Below are 17,244 nucleotides of genomic sequence, written 5' to 3' on the forward strand. Positions count from 1 at the left end.
CAACACCCTTTTTGACAGGGTCCAGGTCCCTCTTGGCCCCGTGCTCACAAGGCCTTTAGTGGTTTGTAGAGACAGGTTGACCCCCGGAGGCTGGGGTGTACGGTCAGAGGTCACCCTCTGTGCTGGAGGCTCTGGGCTCACCAGGCCTTGAGCAGACTGCTGCTTGGGACAGCGTGGACGCCTTTGCAGGGAGGAAAAAAAATACCATCTACCAATTGGCTTTGACAAAACAATTTCTGAAAAATTTTTTGCTTTATGTGGGAAATAGGTATAGATCTCATTTTATGCTGTATTTTATATCTTAGTTGTGTTTGAAAACGTTTTGATTTTTGGAAACATCAAAATAAATAATGGCATTTGTTGTATGCGGTGTGATCCTCTGGTGTTGTCCCGCCGGCGTGGGGCCTGTCCAGGCCTCTCCCTGGACGCCGAGTGAGCGCGACAGACCCTCTAGGCTTCGCTGAGGAGCACTGAGAAGCCACGTCTGGGCCGAGCTCTTCCCTCGGGGTCCCTGCTGCTCCCTGGGGGTGGGGAGCGTGCGCCTGACGCCGGGGGGACTGACCCCAGCCCCCGTGGAGGGAGAAGGCCCTGGGGCACCTCGGGGGCTGAGAGGACACACCGTGGGCGGTTGGAAGAGGAGCGCGGGGCCGGTGGCTGAGGAGTTCTCGTCGGTGCTCGACACGCGCTGTCTGTGGCCTTTTAGGAACAGGACTGTTTAAAAGAGCTGAAGCTTTTAGCTTTACAATGATGACTCCTAGACTTCTTCTTCGATGAGCTCAACTGCTTCTGGAACATGAACAGAGAGTTCCAGCTCGTGAGCCTGCCCCCAGCAGCCCCAGGGCCCCAGCCTCACGGCAGGCCTGGAACTTCTCGAGCCCCCCGGCCCGGGCTCCCCGCAGCACTCGGCAGCCCTCAGAGCCTCAAACCAGGAGGCGGCCCCCGTGCTCGGCAGGCCAGAGCCGGCTGAGCTCCTGTTTACTTTCATTTGCAAAAACAAGGTTCTTGTTAACATTTAAGGAAACAGAAAACTAGCCCAGGTAAGCGGCCACTCACCTTCCTCCGCTTGCGGACCAGCGCCTGGGCCAGTGGCGGCTCTTCTCCGTCCCCGGGGCCCATCCCTGAGGCGCCCCTCGGCTCCTCGCCCTCCTCTTCGGTCAGAAAGTCCTCAGTGCTGTCCCCAGGCTCCGTCCCTGCCAGGTCCTTTCTGGTGAACAGCTCGGCTGGAAGGAATGGGGAGGGGCTGTTTCAGGTGAGGTTCACCGCGCAGGGCTGAGGCGGGAGTGGCCAGCCAGGGCCCAGGACCTGAGGATGTGGTGGGACGGACAGACGGATGGCGGCTGGAGCCCACTTGCCGAGAGCTCAGAACAGACCAGCCAGCCAGGATCCACGCCTCCGGGGAGGGGTGGGGGCGGCCCCGCTTACGTGGGTACAGGTCTGTCATGCTGTCGTCACTGTCCCCCGCGGCTGCGCTGTCGTCGCTAGACACCGGTTCCCAGAAGGCCTCTCTCGGACGACGTGGCCCGGCGCCGTCTGTCTGGTCTTCTCTCCTCCTCCTCTTGTGCAAGAGGCAGGCGGGCACGAACTCCACACCCTGCTTCTGACACTTTTCATCTGGGGGACAGGCCAGCACGCTGCCTGGTTCTGGGTTTGCCGTGGTCCCCCAGTGCGGAGCCAAGCTCCACCAGAGCCCCGTACCCCACAGTTTCTACCAGGAGAGGAAGGAGGCCAGCAGGGGTGCAGGTTGTGGAGTGAGAAGATGCAGGGGCGTGCTGGGCCTCGAGCACTGAACCCTCCAGCCCCAGCCTAGCTCCCGGAAGCCTCTGGTATGCCAGCTGGGGCCCCACACTGCATGGTGGGGCTCAGTGGGACCTGGGCCGATGGCCCAGAGCAGTGGATAGAAACAGAGCCCCAATGAGGAGCAGGGTGGCCTCGACAGGCCTGACTTGGGAAACATGCCTCGTGTGGGCCTGGCTCTCCTGTCCAGTGTGGCCCCCTCAGGGACCACACCCTTGCCCACCTCCAAGGTCCTATACTCTGTCTCATCTCTGCCACCCACTCTGTGGTCTCAGCTGGCCTCCTGGCCTCTGCGCCCAGTGTCTCCCATCTGCATCCCCAGCCAGGTTTCTCGGCTGCCAGGCTCTGGCTCCTTCTGGCCACCGGTCCTGGGAGCCACACACTCCAGTGTCGGGATGACTGTTCTGCTCCTGGGGTGACCCAGCCCTCCCTTTCCCGCCTACACCAAGCAGCCCTCAGGCTCTGCCTGGGCGCAGGATCCCTGCCTCTCAACCCTCCACAGTGTCCTTCAATACTGGCCTTAGGTGAAGACGGTCTCATGTTTGGGGAAACAAAGCCTTCAGACCGCTCTTCTTCATCCTGCCGGTGTCCAAACCCAGCAGACTCTGCCCATCTGGTCCCCCCACCTTCCCTTCAGGAACATTCGAGAAGTCCACCCCTCTCGAAACCTCTGCCCCCAACACCGCCCCACCTGGCTGCTTCTCTCCTTCGGGGGCTCCTTCCGCGCTCAGGCCCGGCCCTGTCCCCTCCTCCACGGCTTCAGGAACGCAAAGGCCACCTCTGTGTCAGTGGCGTGCCATCATCCGCGGGCTGCCCCGTTGCCAGTAGTCACCCTCCATGCCACGCGCCAACAGCAACGTTTCATTTTCCCACGAAGCCACTCTCCTACACCACCCCTGGTCTCGAGCCAGGAATCTGGGGGTCACGGCTGATTTCTCCCTTCCCTCACCCACGGATCCTGCCCTGGGTACATCTTTCCTGCCAACACCTGTCACCCCAGCCACGGTCACCTCACCTGACTGCGTGGCACTGAGCGGCCCCTCTTCCACCCCACCCCACCCCCCTTGGAGCCACAGTGACCCTGACACACAAAGGGTATTTCAATGCCTCCCCCCTTCATGTGGTCCTGATCTCCAAGGCCCTGTGTTCTTGTCCTCACCTACCCTGCTGACCCCACCTGCAGGTGGCACAGTGGCCTCCTCTAGGAGCTCCTGCAGCCAAGCGTTGCTCTGCCTTTGCCCTTGCCTGAGTCTTTGCTTCGACTCCCCACGTCCCTGAAGTCTGCACCCAGGAACTCAGCCTCCCCAGGGGCCTCGTGGTGGCACACGTCCTTCACAGCACTTGCTTGCCTGTAGTGACCTCGGAGCCCGCTGCACCACCAGCTGGTGCCACAGGGTGACTGAGACCCTTCTGCCTTCAGGGGGCACGCATCCCCCAAACACCTGTGGAGTGAGGCAGGCCGAGTCCGCTCGCGGCTACTCACATTCTCGCAGAGCTCTCTGGTACCGGCGTCCCCGGGTGTGCCTCAGTACGTGCTCTGGGCACTTGTTGATGTGCCGCAGGGTGAGCCTGCAGAACAGCTGGTGCCTGGGGACAGGGAAAGCGCGGTCGGCGGGGACGTCCACGACATCCCCAGAGCCTGAGAGCAGAGGCCTGCGAGGTGGCCCCGGCAGCAAGATTCTTAAAAACTCCCCAAACGATTCCACTCTGCAGCGGGGGTGCAGAGCGCTGACCCAGGGCAGCTGCGACCCCCCCACCTTCCCCCGGAACGCAGGCCTGGCCAGTCTGGGCCGCCGTCGGGGACCAGCGAAGGCACGTGGGAGACCAGGCCGGCAAGGCGCGGGATGAACGGGAGCAGCCGCCCTCGCCCTCTTGCCCTCGCCCACTGCCGGCCATGCGGGTCCGGCTCCACCGCTTTCTCCTTCCGTGTGCGAGGCTGGCTCCGTCCAGAACCTCGGGTGACGACGCGCAAGCCCTGCAGCTCCGCTCGGCAGCGGACGAGCCCGGGTGACCAACCTCGGCCTTGCGGACACCGAACAGCCCCGGGAGGAGCCTACCCCACCCGAAGCACAGCCCCGGGAGGAGCCTACCCCACCCGAAGCGGGGCGCACCCGGCGGGGAGACGGCGGGGCTCGCCACCCACCGCCCGCCCCGACTCGGGACCCCGCCGGCCGCGGCCCCGCGCACGTACGGGTTCTTGGTGCTGGGCACGATGTGCGGCTCGAGCTCCGCGTAGTCGAAGGCCGGGGCGGCGCGGACCAGCCGCCGGTACTTCTTGCCGCGGGTGTAGAGCTGGAGCGCGGGCAGGCGGCAGGGCAGCTCGTGGCCGGTGAGCGCGCACTTCACCTGCGGGCCGGAGGGCGGGCGCGGCGGTCAGGGGGGCCCAGGGCTCACGGCGGGGCCCGCGCCCGCCCCCCGGCCCCGCGGACCTTGTGGGCGCCGGGCTCCAGCCGCAGGCTCGGGTGCTCGCGCAGGAAGGTGCGCACGTCGGCCGAGAGCTCCGCCATGGCCCGGCGGCTCCCGGAGCCGGAAGCCGGCTGCGCTCGCGCCGCGTGCGCCGGGGGCGGGGCTCGGCGGCGACCCGGAAGCACATGCCTCCGGGCCGGAAGTGCCGGCGGGCCATGGCGGCGGCCGCGCGGTGGCTGGGGCTGCGGGCGGCGGCGCCGGGGGCGGGGCGCGCGGCGCGCGGCTGTGTCGGGGGGGCTCGGGGGCCCGCGCCCCGGCTGGCGCGAGCTCGGCCGCTGCCCCCGTCTCCGCAGGCTTCGCCCCGCGCGGTCCGGAGGAGCGTCCTTGCGGTGCCCCCGCGCCCAGGTGAGGACTCGCTCGCGTGAGCCCCGGGCGCCCGGGAAGAGCGGCTCCCGCGCCCGCCCCGCGCTCTGCCCCGAAGGGCGCGATTCCCAGCGCCGGACCGGCCGAGAGGGGTCTGGGACCCGCGGCCTGCGGAGGGCGCGCGCACCTGCCGCGGCGTGGGACGCTGTGCGGGGAGAAGCGGGCTCCGGGCCTGCCTCTGCCGCCGCGAGGCCCGCCCCGCTCCGACGCTGCGGTGTTCTCGCCTGCGTCGTGGCGTCCGCATCTCCGAGCGTGGAGAGCAGGCCGCGGGGAGTGCTCCTGCAGCCGCTCTCCGAGCGGGTCCGCGGTCTGCGCGGGTGCGTCCTCGTGGAGCTCGCCGCAGCTCGCGAGGAAGGCGGAGCTGTTTTCGGGGGTGGCGGCTGGTGGCACGGCCGGGACTGAGCCCTGGGTCTTGTATTCAGTCGGCAAACATCCACTGAGTGTACCGGCTACCCAGCCCCGGTTTAGCAGCCGGGCTGGACAGAGGGTGCCGCAGGCTGGCTGCTGGCCGCCGCCTGTGGTCTGGCCACTCTCCAGCAGTAGAGGCGGCGTCTCCTTGAGGAACGGGCTGCTCCCGTTCTGTTCGTGGAGGGCTCTGACCCTGTGCCCGTGTCCTGAACCTCCTAGGGTTGGCCTGGGGGCCAAGCAGGCGGGGCAGCTCTGCAGCCCAGGCACCTGCCACGAAAGTGCCAGAGGACTCCTTCCTCCATTGGTTTCTGCTTCTCATTCCTGTGACTGCCTTTGGCCTGGGGACGTGGCAGGTAAAGACTGGCTTCTAGCTCTCCTGGCGCGGGGTGACCTTGTCGCCATCCGCTACGTTTGTGCCGCTCCCACAGGTGCAGCGTCGAAGGTGGAAGCTGAAGCTGATCGCAGAGCTGGAGTCCAGAGTTGCTGCTGAGCCCATCCCACTGCCAGCAGAGTGAGTGTGTGGCTGTGCCTGGGGCTTGAGGTCAGCAGTGGGGCCTGGCTTCTGCTTGTAATCCTGACCCTTAGACCGGGGTGGGACCAGTTGTCCTACGGGGCTTCCTGACCACTGTTGGGAAGCTGCCTGAGATACTTAATACTTGGAAAAATATTTTTGATCCTGAGTTTTACCTTTTTTCCCCGACATGTTGTACCTGAGCATCCCCCAGTGCTGACGGCCCCTATAGCAGGATTCTAACCTGGTGGGCGAGGGCAGAGTGCGCCCTCATGTTGTGTCCTGACTTGAGGGCATTATCTTGAAAGAGTGGCCCGAATGACTCTACTGCCTCTGCCTCCTCATTTTGAGGCACTGTCTTGGAGGGACAGATATGGTCGACGGAGCTTTCCTTTTAGGGGAGCAAACGTGTGTGTTTGTGATGTGCAGGGTCCAACCCGGCTTGGCCTCACCCTCACTTCTCCCCACTCCCTTGTAGCCCAATGGAACTGAAAAATCTGGAGTACAGGCCAGTGAAGGTCAGAGGGCACTTTGACCACTCCAAGGAGCTGTACATGATGCCTCGGACCATGGTGGACCCGGCCCGAGAGGCCCGGGAGGCCGGCCGTCTCTCTTCCTCACCCGAGAGCGGTGCTCATGTGATCACCCCCTTCCACTGCACTGACCTGGGGTGAGTGGGACATGCAGGGACGCACTGGCCTTGGGGAAACCCAAGATACCCAGGAAGGTTCAATCCCTTGAGAGCTTGGAATCTGTGCTTCCCACATTGTCAAGCCGACTCCGTACGGAGTCGTTGCTGTCTGGGGAGGCCAAGGACATCAGCCACTCCGGAGAAACGGTCTCGTGAGACAACTCGAAAGGAAAGGAACCGGCCAGCTCTGCCTGGAGGGGGTGGCATTAGGGAAGGATTCCCAGGGGACTCCTCGGGCTTGCCCTGGAGTTGGGAGGGCAACCTGTCCAGCAAGAGGGCATTGCAAGACCAACTAGAGCAGCCTCCCAGCTCTAGGTCTGGGAGGGTCTCTCTGCCACCCCGAGTGGGTATTGGAGGCAGGTATACAAGGCAGCTACTGCTGTTCACGGGTGGGGGGATCAAGACGTGGCCGCTGCGCTGGGTGAGGCACAGAGGGAAGCGGGGTCGGGGGCTGCGGACCCTGGAGATCAGTCTTTAGGGAGCGGATGGTCTGGTCATCAAGACCGGGCCGGGGAAAGGGGGCCTCTCCCATTTTAAACTTCCCAGGCACGATCCTTGTGCTCGCAAGGACGGCTGGGGACGATCTTTCCTCCAGAGCCCTTCCCCCCCTGAAAGAGCATACTTCTGTCACTGCAGAATCACCATCCTGGTAAACAGAGGGTTTGTCCCCAAGAAGAAGGTGCATCCCGATACACGGCAGAAAGGCCAGGTAAAGGGTGTGCCCCGTCCCTTGTGAGCAGGCTCCCTAGAAACCACAGGCCCTGAAGCGCCACCTCCTTTTCCTCCCTAGATCCAGGGAGAAGTAGACCTCGTTGGGATGGTGAGGTTGACAGAGACCAGGAAGCCCTTTGTCCCAGAGAACAATCCGGAAAGGAACCACTGGCATTACCGGGACCTGGAGGCCATGGCCAGGCTCACAGGCGCAGACCCCATCTTCATCGACGCGGACTTCCGTACGTTGTGACCGGCCTACCCCAGAGGCGCACGTAGTGTTTGTGATTACCTGGTTCTACCTTTGTCTCTGCCCCGACACGTGCCTCCCTCCTACTGGGTTCACCTTAGCGGGGGCGGGAGAGTGGGAGGTCTGGCAGGGACCAAGGAAAGCAGCGCGGGGCTGGTCACGGGCTTGCACAGCTCTCAGCAGCTGGCCAGTGTGCTGTGGGGGACCCACGGCTGGTGGCAGTGATCACGGACGCTGTGCCCACGGACTCTGCAGGGAGCACAGTCCCTGGGGGACCCGTTGGAGGGCAGACCCGAGTCACTCTGAGGAACGAGCACCTGCAGTACATCATCACCTGGTAAGTCCTGGTCTCCCGCTGGGCCTCTGCCTCTCCCCTGCCCACACTGACCGTCTCTCTCCTCCACCCGAGGTACGGACTCTGTGCCGCGACAGCCTACCTGTGGTTTAACAAGTTCCTACGCCGGACTCCTGGCGTGTGAGCTCGGTGCGAGGGTGCCCCGGCTGCAGGCGTCAGCAGTCCCTGATTTCCGAGCTTTGTTTTTATCCGGGGTCAGGTACTCTTGGTGTAAATAAACTTCTACGTGGTACACCTGTCGCCGTCTGCCTGCGTCCCTACCTGTGCGCGGCCAGTGCTGAAGGGCCAAGTGCCACTGAGAGGTTGCAGCGACTTGCTCGCAACTGTCCCCCAGGTCTCCCACCTCCTGCCCTGGGCTGGGAAACCCCTGCCACAACCCCAAACGGACAGGGAGACGATCAACTGTATCCACCCCAAACACCGACTCACAGTGGCTGAAAGACAACTTTTTATTACTTGTATGTACAGAAAATCAAGCCACGACCGCTCAGCCCAGTTTGGTGGCCAGTTCCTTGGCCTTTGCCTTTTCCAGCTTGGCGATGCGAGCCACCGACTTCGGACCCAGGACGTTGCCTCCCCAGTGGCGGCGGATCTGCAACGACAGAGGGGTCAGCGTGGCCTCCGTCCCGCAGTCTCCCACGGGCTGCTCCAAGTCCCTGTCAGCGGGACTGCCCAGGAGCAGCCGGCCGCGCTCCCAACTCGCCGCGCGCCCCGCCTCCGGCTGCGGCCTACCTCGTCGTATCGGTCGTTGTAATTGGTCCTGATGGCTTCCACCAGCTTCGCCAGAGCACCTTTGTCTTCCCTAGAAAGGCCGGGAACGAGGTCATTCGCTTCTCCCCCAGCTTTCCAGAGAGCGGGGGGCTTCACGGTTGGCCCCAGCCCCAGCCCCAGCCCTCTGCCTCAGACACAACACGACCACACGGCTTGTTCAGGTGAAGAAATTCGTGACCATCATTGGCAAAGGTCCAGGCGGACGCACCCCTTTAAGGCAGCCTGTCTCGTCCTTAGGAATTAAATGACCCGGGGGAGGGGGCGACTGACCCTATGGACTGCCCCGGAGCGGGGCCCCTCGAATACTCACGAGTTGACCTGCGTGAAAGCCACCGTGGTGCAGGTCTTCCTGTGGACCAGACGCCCCAGCCTGGCCTTGCCCTTGATGATGCAGTAGGGAACCCCCATCTTGCGACACAGCGCGGGCAGGAACACCACCAGCTGGAAGACAGCCTCAGCTCCGGGGCCTGTTCTGGCCAAGGGGGCAGCGGGGCAGGGCTGGCGCCCCGGCGGCGCTCGGGGCTCAGCGGCTCTCGTCCTCCCACACCGAGCCGAGGCTGACCGCCCCGGCCGCGGCCCCCCGCCTGGGCCCAACGCACCGGCCCGGCCCCGCGTACCTCAATGGGGTCCACGTCGTGCGCGATGACGACCAGCTGGGCCTTCTTGTTCTCCACCAGCGTGGTGACCGTGTTCACCCCTAGGACACAGCCGCATGAGCAGGGCGCGGGGCTGCCGCGGCGCCCACGCGGCTGCGCTCCAGGCGCGGCTGCGGCTCAGGGTTAAAAAGCTCGATTTCGCTCTTCACGGCGACTCCAGCTGCAGAAACGCTCGCATCACGGCCGGCAGCCGCCCCGCCCTGCCCCCCCCCGCCCCGCGGACGCGCCCCTCACCGGCTCGCAGCACGGGGGGCCGCTTGGTCGGGGCGTCCCCTTTGCCGGCCGCTTTCTTCTCCGCGCGCGCCAGCAGCCGCTGCTTCTTCTCCTGCTTCGTCTCGGGCCGGTACTTGTGCGCCAGCTTCAGCAGCTGCGTGGCTGCGGGGCCGCGGGCGGGTCAGCGCGCGCTTGCCGGCCGCCGCCCCCGGCCGCCCCGCCGCCCCCGGCCGCCCCGCGCGCACCCGTCTGGCGGTCCAGCGCCTGCGTGAACTGGTTGATGGCGGGCGGCACCTTCAGCCGCTTGTAGAGGATCGCGCGCTGCCGCTGCAGCCGGATGTAGCGCGGCCACTTGACGAAGCGCGTCAGGTCCCGCTTGGGCTGGATGTCCTGACCTGCGGGGGCGGGCGCGGGCGGTGGGCGCGGGCGGGGGCCGGGTCGGGGTCGGGGCCGCCCGCCGCGCCGGGGCATCAGCGATCTTGGTGGCGTGCGCGTCGTCACGGGGCTCGGATAGCAAATATCCGCTCACATCATCTGCGCCCGGCGCCGCGCCCCCCCCGCCCGGACCCCGCCGGGACCCCGCGCCCCCCGCCGCGCGCACCCACCGATGCCGAAGTTCTTGGGCCGCTTCTCGAACAGCGGGTTCACCACCTTCTTGGCCTCCTGCTTCTTCACGACGGCGGGCGCCGGGGCCACCTTCTTCCCCTTCGCCTTCTTCCCCTTCGGCTGCGCGACACGCAACGCGCTGGGGCCGGGTCCGCGCGCCGCCGCCGCCCCGGGGACCCCGCGGCTCGGGGACCGACGGCGCTCCGCACCCCGCCCCGCGCGCCCCGCGACCCCGTCCGCCCGCGACGCCGCCCACGGCCCGAGCCCCTACGAGCCCGGCGCACGGCGGGCGCGGAGCCGACAGCCGAGGCCTCCGGGGCGGTCCCCAGGGTGCGGCGAGCCCCGCACTGCGGCGCTGCACTCCCCGCCCGGGCCCTCCCGCCCGCACTCCCGGCAGCCGCCGGGACACCCGGCCTGGGGCCTCCCTGCCGGGCCCCGCGGGGCTCCCCTAGCGCGGGACGGCCGAGGAAGCCCCGCGCAGCCCCGCGCTGAGGAGGATGGCCGCGGATGGACGCCGGGCCCGGGGCCGACAGAGCCCACCGCGAAGCCGCTCACCATCTTGAGTTCCTGAGAGAGAGAGGAAGACCGGGGAATTGTGGGTAATATGTAGGCGACCTCGGAGATCGCGAGAACTGGCGCCTGCGCGGGATTTCGAACTTAAAGAGACAGGACGGCCCTCGACCGCCTCCTGTCGGGGACGGTGCCCCGGAACCGGCGGCGGGGAGCCAGGCCTTCCGCGGGGGGGAGCGCGCTCGTCTGCACTCCGCCGGGTCGCCCCGGGCTCTGCGGACCAGGTGCGGGCGTGGGGGCGGGGTCGCCGTCTTTTCTCAGGTGTGACCCCCGGCGCCCCCGCTACGGAGAGGCTCCCGGGCCCCGAGTGCGGTCGGTCGGCGGCGTGCAGGCCCCAGGCCGGTCTGTCCGGGGCGTGCGGCCGCGGGGCGCCCGGCGCAGGGCGGGAGGGAGGGTGGTCCCGGCCTGGAGCAGGGGGTGCGGCGGGGGCGGAACCCGAGGGAGGCCTCGGCCGGGGGGGGGGCGGCGGGGGGCGGGGGGCGGCGCTGACCGGCCGGGCCCGGGAGCCCTCGGTTGCACGGCTGTGGCCCACGGCAGGCCGCCGGGGGTCGCGGTTCTGCGGAGCCTCACGCCGGACCGTGGCTCCCAGGTGTCGCGGCGCCGGAGGCCCCGCCATGGCCCAGCAGCGAGCCCTGCCGCAGAGCAAGGAGACGCTGCTGCAGTCCTACAACAAGCGGCTCAAGGACGACGTCAAGTCCATCATGGACAACTTCACCGAGATCATCAAGAGCGCCAAGGTGGGGCGCGCAGGCGGCTCCTGCCGCTCGGAGACAGGGAAGGGGGCGGGCTTAGGGGGTGGCCCGCGGTGAGGCCGGGGGCCGACCCGCTGCCGTCAGGGGTCACAGGGTGGGGGTCTGCTCTCAGGGCGCAGGTGCTCCGTGGCCGGCGGCGACCCCGGGCGGAGAACGCACAGGCCAGGCCTGTGTCTGCTCAGGGGGAATACTGGGGAGGGCAGCAGGGGAGCGGGGAGTAGCAACCAGAGCAACCGAGAAACACGCAGGCCAGCTGGCTCAGGGCCCTGGTGAGGTGGCCAGGCTGCCCTGTGCCGCGCCCCGAAACCCGCGCAGGGTCTGGATGGGAACCGCACTTCCCCGTGCCTCCGTTTCCCCTGCATTCTAAGGTCCCCCCTGGTGAATGGGTGACTGTGTAAAGCGATTGATCGATTGATCGCCGTGGGGCCTGACCCCGGCTCAGATGCGGTTGCTGTCCTGCCCCAGCGCAGCAGGGAGAACTGCTGGGGAAGGCCCCTCGGGGTGGTGAGAACAGGGTGTCCGGATCGGGTCGGCCACCCCTGCCCGGCTGCCCCGCAGCAAGTGGGGCTGGATCTTGCGGCTGTTGTAGCCCCGGGAGGAGGGTTAGAGCCGTGAAGAAGCGAGCTAGCCTACACATAGCGTGCGCTCACTGTGTCATGCCACGTTGTGAGAGCTCCCGTGTCCCATCACGTTTATCCTTCACCAGAGCTCTGTGGGGCAGGTACTGCTGTCCTCTCCGTTGCTAGAGGCAGAAACTGAGGCTCAGAAGGCTTAGTAATTTGCCAAGATCATTCTGTTCACAGCCGTCAGAGCCAGGATTTGAACCCAGGAACCCAGCTCCTTACTTTAGGGTGCCCTGTCCCCCGCCTGGGTCTGGTAAGGAAGCCCTGTCCACACGGATGGGCGGGAGTGGGAGTAGCCTGCCCTCGGGCCAGGCCAGGCAGCGGCACCCCAGGCTCCTCAGTTTACTATGGGAGACACGTGGGGTGCGCGCTCCAAGCGGTCCCTGCTTCAGCTTTGCCCACCTGCAGACCCAGGATGGTGCTCCTCAAGATGACTGTGGCGAAGCCCTTAGCGTGGTGTCGGGCAGTCTGGAAAGTGCTCAGGAAACAGTGGCTCAGAGGACATACGTCGCGTCTTGTGCATTCAGCAGCTCAGTTTACTGCGCATCTGAGTTCCTGACCCTGTTTGTACCTAAGAGGGCTCCACACCCGCAAGAAGACGTGACCTAGACTTCCTTCCCTGCAGGTGGCAGAGTCAGGGTCCGCGGGCATCCATTTCCCAACAAAAGTGCCCGTGGGCACGTGAGAACAGAACAAGGAGGCCTGAGGCCAGCCCAGATCTGGCCAGCAGGGCCTGGAGAAGGCAGAGCGGATGGCAGAAAGGAGGCAGCAGGCGTGGGTGTCCTGCAGTGGGCCAGTGCCCCTGCGCAGGGGCACCTGCCAATTTCGGGCTTTTTTTGTCTGCCCTCCAGATCGAGGATGAGACACAGGTGTCGAGGGCCACTCAGGGTGAGCAGGACAATTATGAGATGCACGTTCGCGCCGCCAACATCGTGAGTCACTGGGTGGCAAGGGCAGGACCCGGACTGCAGGAGTCTGGTCCCACCTTTGGGGGTGGGGGCGGGCAAACCACTTCTCGGGAGACTCCCCTCAAGAGGTGGGCTGGCTGGCAGCTGTGCGAGGGGCAGCGAGTAGCCAGCCCCATCTGTCCTGGAGAGCAAGGGGCAGACGCTTCCTTGCCCCCAGTAAAGCTCCTGGAGATTCAACACGAGAGCGACAGCAGATTGCTGAACAAACCAAGATGTGCGTTTTAGTCCTTCCTTATGTTACGGGACAAACACAGGGGCCAAACGTTGCCATGGATGTGTGCTCTCGGGTGCAAGTCATAGGAAATGCCCAACTGGCCTGCTCGCTCCCCCGAGGAGGCACACAGGCAGCCGCCACACGGGACGGTAGTTTTAGCTGTGGTGCTTGTGGCTTTGAGAAGCATAACCCATGTAAAGGGAGGTCAGCACCCCTACAGCAGCAGCCAAGTGGTTGGAGGGGGGCTGGGAAGCTGGGGGCGCCTGCCTTGGAAGCACGTCCTGCAGTCAGGGTGGGAGCCCCGACCCTGTCCTTCGCGCTGCCCGCTTCCACCACGACCCCGAAGGTCGGTGCTGTAGTCCCACTCGACAGATGAGCACATGGCAGCCACGCCCAGCGCCAGGCCCGTGGGGACAAGGCCTCTGCGCATGCCTCACCACCTTGCACTGGTTCTGATGGCCGCAGGTCCGAGCCGGTGAGTCCCTGATGAAGCTGGTGTCTGACCTCAAGCAGTTCCTCATCCTCAATGACTTCCCGTCCGTGAACGAGGCCATCGACCAGCGCAACCAGCAGCTGCGAGCCCTGCAGGAGGAGTGCGACCGGAAGCTCATCGCCCTGCGGGATGAGGTCTCCATCGACCTGTACGAGCTGGAGGAGGAGTATTACTCGTCCAGGTACCGATAGGGCTGGACCCTGCGCGGAGCACAGCTGGGGGCCCCGGCCCGGCCTGCAGCCCTGAAGGCCCCGTGTTTGCAAACCCTTCCTGCTCTTGGCACAGACGCGTGCCCGGGTCTCAGAGCAGAGCGCACATCAGAGCGAGTGATGGACAGACATTTGACGCCACCTGCCAGTTCCTGGGCGGCAGGATGAAAATCACAGGACTTCAGGGGTGGGCCAAGCCCCAGAGGGGAGGGCAGAGCCAGCGTTCCTGCTGGGGCTGCCACCTGCCTCACTCTGGGCCTGCGCACCTCTCTTAGCTGTTTAAACGTTCCCACCAGGCCCGGGCTAGCTTCCCCTGGCTGATGCCCAGAATGGGCAGGATGCCAGTGCTTGCCTAGGGATTTCGTTCCGTGTGGGCATCCCGGACCTTCAGCATGTGTATCAGGGTCCATGGTGGTGGGCGGTTGGGAAGGAGGAAGAAACCTGAGCAGAGGATAGCCTCGAAATCTGGGCCTGGGGTACCCAGACCACCGAGTTCCTGTTCAGCTCAGCCTGGTTCACAGACCAGAGCCTGTCTACACGTTAGGCCCATGCTGGGCCCCAGGGATACAGCAGTGGGCAAGACCTGTCACCCCAGCCCTCATGCATGACTTGGAATCCTAAGACCTGAGTCATCTGAGTGCGAGGGGTTTGGAGAAACGAGAGTGCGGTGTCCAGGTGTAACAGACACGAGGGAGACTGAGGCTGGAGACAGGGAGGCCTTGCACCTCTGTCCCTAGCAGCACAGGAAGTCAAGTCTCAGTTCAGACGGAGCAGTATCCCCCATGCCCTTGCCTGGACAAACACGTCCTTACTGTGGTGGCTTTCAGATGCTCCTTTTTGCCCCACAAAGGCCATGCTGGGGCCACAGATGCCCATAACCAGCATGGTCTGTGGTCTCGGCCTTGGTTTCCCTGCTCTGTACTCAGTGCTGGCCCTCACTGTCCCTGGCCCTCTTGGCCTCTGTGGGAAGGACAGTGCCACTGTCCAGCTGGAGTGGTTCTAGATTTTTCCAGAGGGTTCTGAGGCCACCTCTGGTCCCTGATACCCACCAGCCCAGCAAACCTGTGAGCACCTCCTACACACCAAGCTTTCAGAGAAGGGTCCTGAGTGGGTCCCTGGGGTGGGGGTGCCATCTGTGTCTCGGACCATGCCGGGGGACATGGTTCACAGCACCGTGGATTTTGCAGAATCCCTTCAGGTCCCTCTGTTTGTTTCCTGTCGCCCCCAAGGGCTGGGCTTGGCGGCTGGGTGGTTCCAGGACAAGCATTTATTCCTGCCTCTTGTTGAAGGCCGGGTTGGGGTGCTGGGGAGGGACATGCCCACAGTTACTTTGACAAGACTAGAGAACCCAGGGCCCCGAGGGCCAGCCTTCCCACGTTCTGCCCTGCGAGTGTCTGGTTCACCCAGAGGGGTTCCTTGCTGTCCCCAGGGCCTTGGGAGGTCAGGGCTTAGTCGCAGCCACCAGGCTGTGCACCCTCCCCGGAAGCCCCAACACAGGCTGCCGTGCCCTGCATGCCCGGGTCTGCGCTCACCTGCTCTCTGCTCACGACTCGCTCTTTCTCTGCCTCGCCCTCTGCTCTCCTTGAGATGCCACTCTGCACCCAAACCGCCGAAGGCAGGAGCAAGGGAGGGAGTGAGGTTGGGGTCAGATAGGTGTGGGGCCTTGGGGCTCTCGCCACCCCTGGACAACTCTGGTGAGCCACGCTCCTCCCCTGCATCCCCACCCAGGTCTTGCTGCGCACAGCCAGGCCAACGCTGCTGACCCCGTCAGAGGCAGGGAGACCGAGTTCGGGGCCTACGGGCCTCTCGTCCGGCTGGTGCAGCGGTGCAGCACGGAACCCCAGGGCCCCTGGTCCTGCCCCCCGTTCAGGCAGAGGTCCTGCTGGGCAGAGAACCTAGGAACAAGACAGGGTCTGCTATTGGGGGCCTCGCGGAGTGTCGTGACTGCGGAGAGGCCTTAGCAAGCTCCAGATGCTCGTTTCTGGGGCGTCTGGAGCCGGGATGGGAGGCAGTGGGATGGGCTGGCTCAAGCTTGTGGCTAGTCAGCTGTGAAACACACTTGGTCGGTCAGTGGGAGGGTCACACAGCCTGCTGGAGGCCGGTCCTGGAGCCCCGCCCCCGGTAGGATGCCATACTGGACCCAGAAGTAAGGGCGGCCCCACGTGCCCCTGGTAGCCACGTGTGCCTGGAGAGGCGCTAGCACAGGGAAGAGGAGGGGAAAGGCAGATCTGGGGTGTGGTCTATGTTTTCTTAACTCTGGTTCTGTCTTGCTTCCCCGCCCCTGCACCCCGCCCCGGCTTCCGTCCGTCTCTGCCTGCTGCTGTCTCTCCCTGGGTTTCTGGTGGTGGAAAAGCTCAAGTCTTTGTGAAGCTAACGGCCGGCCTCTGTGCGAAGCGTACTGGAGGCTGGACCTCGACACAGACTCCGCCGATGGCCTCTCGGCCCCGGTGCTGGCGTCCCCGGAGCCCAGCGCTGGCCCCCTGCAGGCTGCGGCCCCTGCCCACTCCCATGCCAGCGGCCCTGGCCCCACGGAGCACGCCTGAGCCTCCCAGTGTCCCCTCTCTGCACCCCTAGGTTCTGAGGAGGTCTGGTGTTCCCTCTAGGCTCACCACAATTTTGCTTCTTTTAGCCTTGCTTCCCGTTGGGGAGCTGCGGTGGGCTCCTTGGGAGCTTTGGCCCAGGGACTGCCACCTGCCCTCCCCCTGCCGTTTCCAAGGTGGCCCCCCTCCCGAGTGACCCTCCTGGCCTGCTGGGCAGAAAGTTCCTGGACAGTCCTGTGGGCCCCAGGAGTGGGCCAGGAGGATGTGCTGCTACTTAAGAGCTGTAGGGAGGCACTCAGAGTGGACCATATTGGCCAAGTCCAGACTCTCCCTCCCAGGGCAGGCCTCCTGTGCAGAGCCACACCCACTGCCTTGTCCTCAGGGTCCCTGCACTAGCTGACTGTCCCCAGGGGCTGTGGTGGCAGGGAGAGATCAGCCTGCCCGCTTTTGTGGAAGCCAGGACTGGGACCTTCCTAATTTCTGCCATATGTGTTTTGAGAGTTTTGTAATAAGACAGTTGAATAAAAACAGCCCTGCCCGTGTGCATCGGTTGGCGCTCTCTTGTGAGTCCTGGCCCACCCTGGGGCCACCCTTAGCTTCCCGCTGGCTCCTGGGAGAGCAGCTCTGGGCTCTGACGGCACAGCCTTGGGCTTGGGCAGGGATGTGGTCCGTGTGGGACCGTCACTGCATTGCCATGGCCTAGAACTGCCGGAGACCCGGAAGGTCCTTAATATTTGGTGATTGAAAAGCCACTGCCATTACTGCACGTTAGGAAGTCCAGGTGCCCATATCTCTGGGCCCTGTCGTCCTCACCCTACCCAGTCAGTGCTGTAGTGCGCTGCGCTACTGGGCCGAGCAGGGGAGTTCAAAGGGGCTGAAGCGCCGTGTCTGCAGTCGCGGAGCTGGGGAATGAAGCGGCAGAAATCAGGACTCAACCCACGGAGTGCTGGGCCCCGTGCCTCACACAAGGCTCAGTGGTGGGGAATCACACCAGAACCGGGACTTCAACCCTGTGCCGTCACCAGCAGGCCTGAGCTCCTCATGAAGGAGACATCAGCTGGTAATGTGGGGAGGTGACAG

At 65.1% G+C, this 17,244-nt stretch overlaps 4 protein-coding genes and 2 non-coding genes across 10 annotated transcripts; 2 read left to right on the top strand and 4 right to left on the bottom strand.

The window, feature by feature from the left end:
• Nucleotides 1-215: 215 nt before the first annotated feature.
• SURF2 (surfeit 2) lies at nt 216-4,366 on the bottom strand. Of its 2 annotated transcripts, none has more exons than XR_009346555.1 (6): nt 4,224-4,366; nt 3,986-4,140; nt 3,278-3,381; nt 1,423-1,611; nt 1,054-1,302; nt 216-786 (listed from the first exon to the last, which is right to left on the bottom strand). XR_009346555.1 is itself a non-coding variant. In XM_059142964.1 (6 exons), exons 1-6 carry the CDS (start codon nt 4,299-4,301, stop codon nt 700-702), a joined length of 780 nt encoding a protein of 259 aa, XP_058998947.1. In that variant the 5' UTR covers nt 4,302-4,365; the 3' UTR covers nt 216-699. The 2 variants fall into 2 exon arrangements, 1 of the variants encoding a protein (XP_058998947.1); XM_059142964.1 differs by having other exon boundaries at nt 1,054-1,220; nt 4,224-4,365.
• Nucleotides 4,367-4,401: 35 nt separating this feature from the next.
• On the top strand, nt 4,402-7,788 carry LOC131812930 (surfeit locus protein 1). 2 transcript variants are annotated; one of them, XM_059142962.1, is made up of 8 exons: nt 4,402-4,605; nt 5,251-5,384; nt 5,460-5,542; nt 6,021-6,212; nt 6,870-6,942; nt 7,024-7,186; nt 7,450-7,531; nt 7,604-7,788. In XM_059142962.1, the coding sequence occupies exons 1-8, from the start codon at nt 4,416-4,418 to the stop codon at nt 7,671-7,673; spliced, it is 987 nt and encodes a 328-aa protein (XP_058998945.1). In that variant the 5' UTR covers nt 4,402-4,415; the 3' UTR covers nt 7,674-7,788. The 2 variants fall into 2 exon arrangements, with proteins under 2 accessions (XP_058998945.1, XP_058998946.1); XM_059142963.1 differs by lacking the exon at nt 5,251-5,384 and having other exon boundaries at nt 4,480-4,605.
• Nucleotides 7,789-7,974: 186 nt separating this feature from the next.
• Nucleotides 7,975-10,489, bottom strand: RPL7A (ribosomal protein L7a). Its single transcript, XM_059142967.1, has 8 exons — nt 10,351-10,489; nt 9,795-9,915; nt 9,435-9,584; nt 9,211-9,351; nt 8,938-9,017; nt 8,631-8,761; nt 8,282-8,351; nt 7,975-8,141 (listed from the first exon to the last, which is right to left on the bottom strand). Exons 1-8 carry the CDS (start codon nt 10,351-10,353, stop codon nt 8,037-8,039), a joined length of 801 nt encoding a protein of 266 aa, XP_058998950.1. The 5' UTR covers nt 10,354-10,489; the 3' UTR covers nt 7,975-8,036.
• LOC131813390 (small nucleolar RNA SNORD36) lies at nt 9,089-9,162 on the bottom strand. The gene has a single exon (XR_009346790.1). It is a non-coding gene; the product is annotated as a small nucleolar RNA SNORD36 (small nucleolar RNA).
• LOC131813392 (small nucleolar RNA SNORD24) lies at nt 9,656-9,728 on the bottom strand. The gene has a single exon (XR_009346792.1). It is a non-coding gene; the product is annotated as a small nucleolar RNA SNORD24 (small nucleolar RNA).
• MED22 (mediator complex subunit 22) lies at nt 10,445-16,708 on the top strand. Of its 3 annotated transcripts, none has more exons than XM_059142968.1 (5): nt 10,445-10,589; nt 10,955-11,102; nt 12,592-12,672; nt 13,388-13,596; nt 15,978-16,708. In XM_059142968.1, the coding sequence occupies exons 2-5, from the start codon at nt 10,980-10,982 to the stop codon at nt 16,165-16,167; spliced, it is 603 nt and encodes a 200-aa protein (XP_058998951.1). In that variant the 5' UTR covers nt 10,445-10,589; nt 10,955-10,979; the 3' UTR covers nt 16,168-16,708. The 3 variants fall into 3 exon arrangements, with proteins under 3 accessions (XP_058998951.1, XP_058998953.1, XP_058998952.1); XM_059142969.1 differs by lacking the exon at nt 10,445-10,589 and adding an exon at nt 10,690-10,707; XM_059142970.1 differs by lacking the exon at nt 12,592-12,672.
• Nucleotides 16,709-17,244: the final 536 nt, after the last annotated feature.

Source organism: Mustela lutreola, chromosome 12 (assembly GCF_030435805.1).
Source record: "Mustela lutreola isolate mMusLut2 chromosome 12, mMusLut2.pri, whole genome shotgun sequence".
NCBI lineage: Eukaryota > Metazoa > Chordata > Mammalia > Carnivora > Mustelidae > Mustela > Mustela lutreola.

Excerpts from the sequence above, each read along its gene's own strand:
- RPL7A (XM_059142967.1), bottom strand. Across the intron at positions 9,352-9,434 it reads GGCGCTGGACCGCCAGACGG|CCACGCAGCTGCTGAAGCTG; the intron begins GTGCGCGCGGGG and ends GCGGCCCCGCAG. Across the intron at positions 8,352-8,630 it reads GCTTTCACGCAGGTCAACTC|GGAAGACAAAGGTGCTCTGG; the intron begins GTGAGTATTCGA and ends CGGCCTTTCTAG.
- LOC131812930 (XM_059142962.1), top strand. The coding sequence starts at position 4,416 with ATGGCGGCGGCCGCGCGGTGGCTGGGGCTGCGGGCGGCGGCGCCGGGG. Across the intron at positions 4,606-5,250 it reads TGCGGTGCCCCCGCGCCCAG|GGTTGGCCTGGGGGCCAAGC; the intron begins GTGAGGACTCGC and ends TGAACCTCCTAG. Across the intron at positions 7,187-7,449 it reads CTTCATCGACGCGGACTTCC|GGAGCACAGTCCCTGGGGGA; the intron begins GTACGTTGTGAC and ends CGGACTCTGCAG.
- MED22 (XM_059142968.1), top strand. The coding sequence starts at position 10,980 with ATGGCCCAGCAGCGAGCCCTGCCGCAGAGCAAGGAGACGCTGCTGCAG. Across the intron at positions 12,673-13,387 it reads ACGTTCGCGCCGCCAACATC|GTCCGAGCCGGTGAGTCCCT; the intron begins GTGAGTCACTGG and ends TGATGGCCGCAG. Across the intron at positions 13,597-15,977 it reads GAGGAGTATTACTCGTCCAG|CTCAAGTCTTTGTGAAGCTA; the intron begins GTACCGATAGGG and ends GTGGTGGAAAAG.
- SURF2 (XM_059142964.1), bottom strand. The coding sequence starts at position 4,301 with ATGGCGGAGCTCTCGGCCGACGTGCGCACCTTCCTGCGCGAGCACCCG. Across the intron at positions 4,141-4,223 it reads TGGAGCCCGGCGCCCACAAG|GTGAAGTGCGCGCTCACCGG; the intron begins GTCCGCGGGGCC and ends TCCGGCCCGCAG. Across the intron at positions 787-1,053 it reads TGGTCCGCAAGCGGAGGAAG|AAGCAGTTGAGCTCATCGAA; the intron begins GTGAGTGGCCGC and ends TTCATGTTCCAG.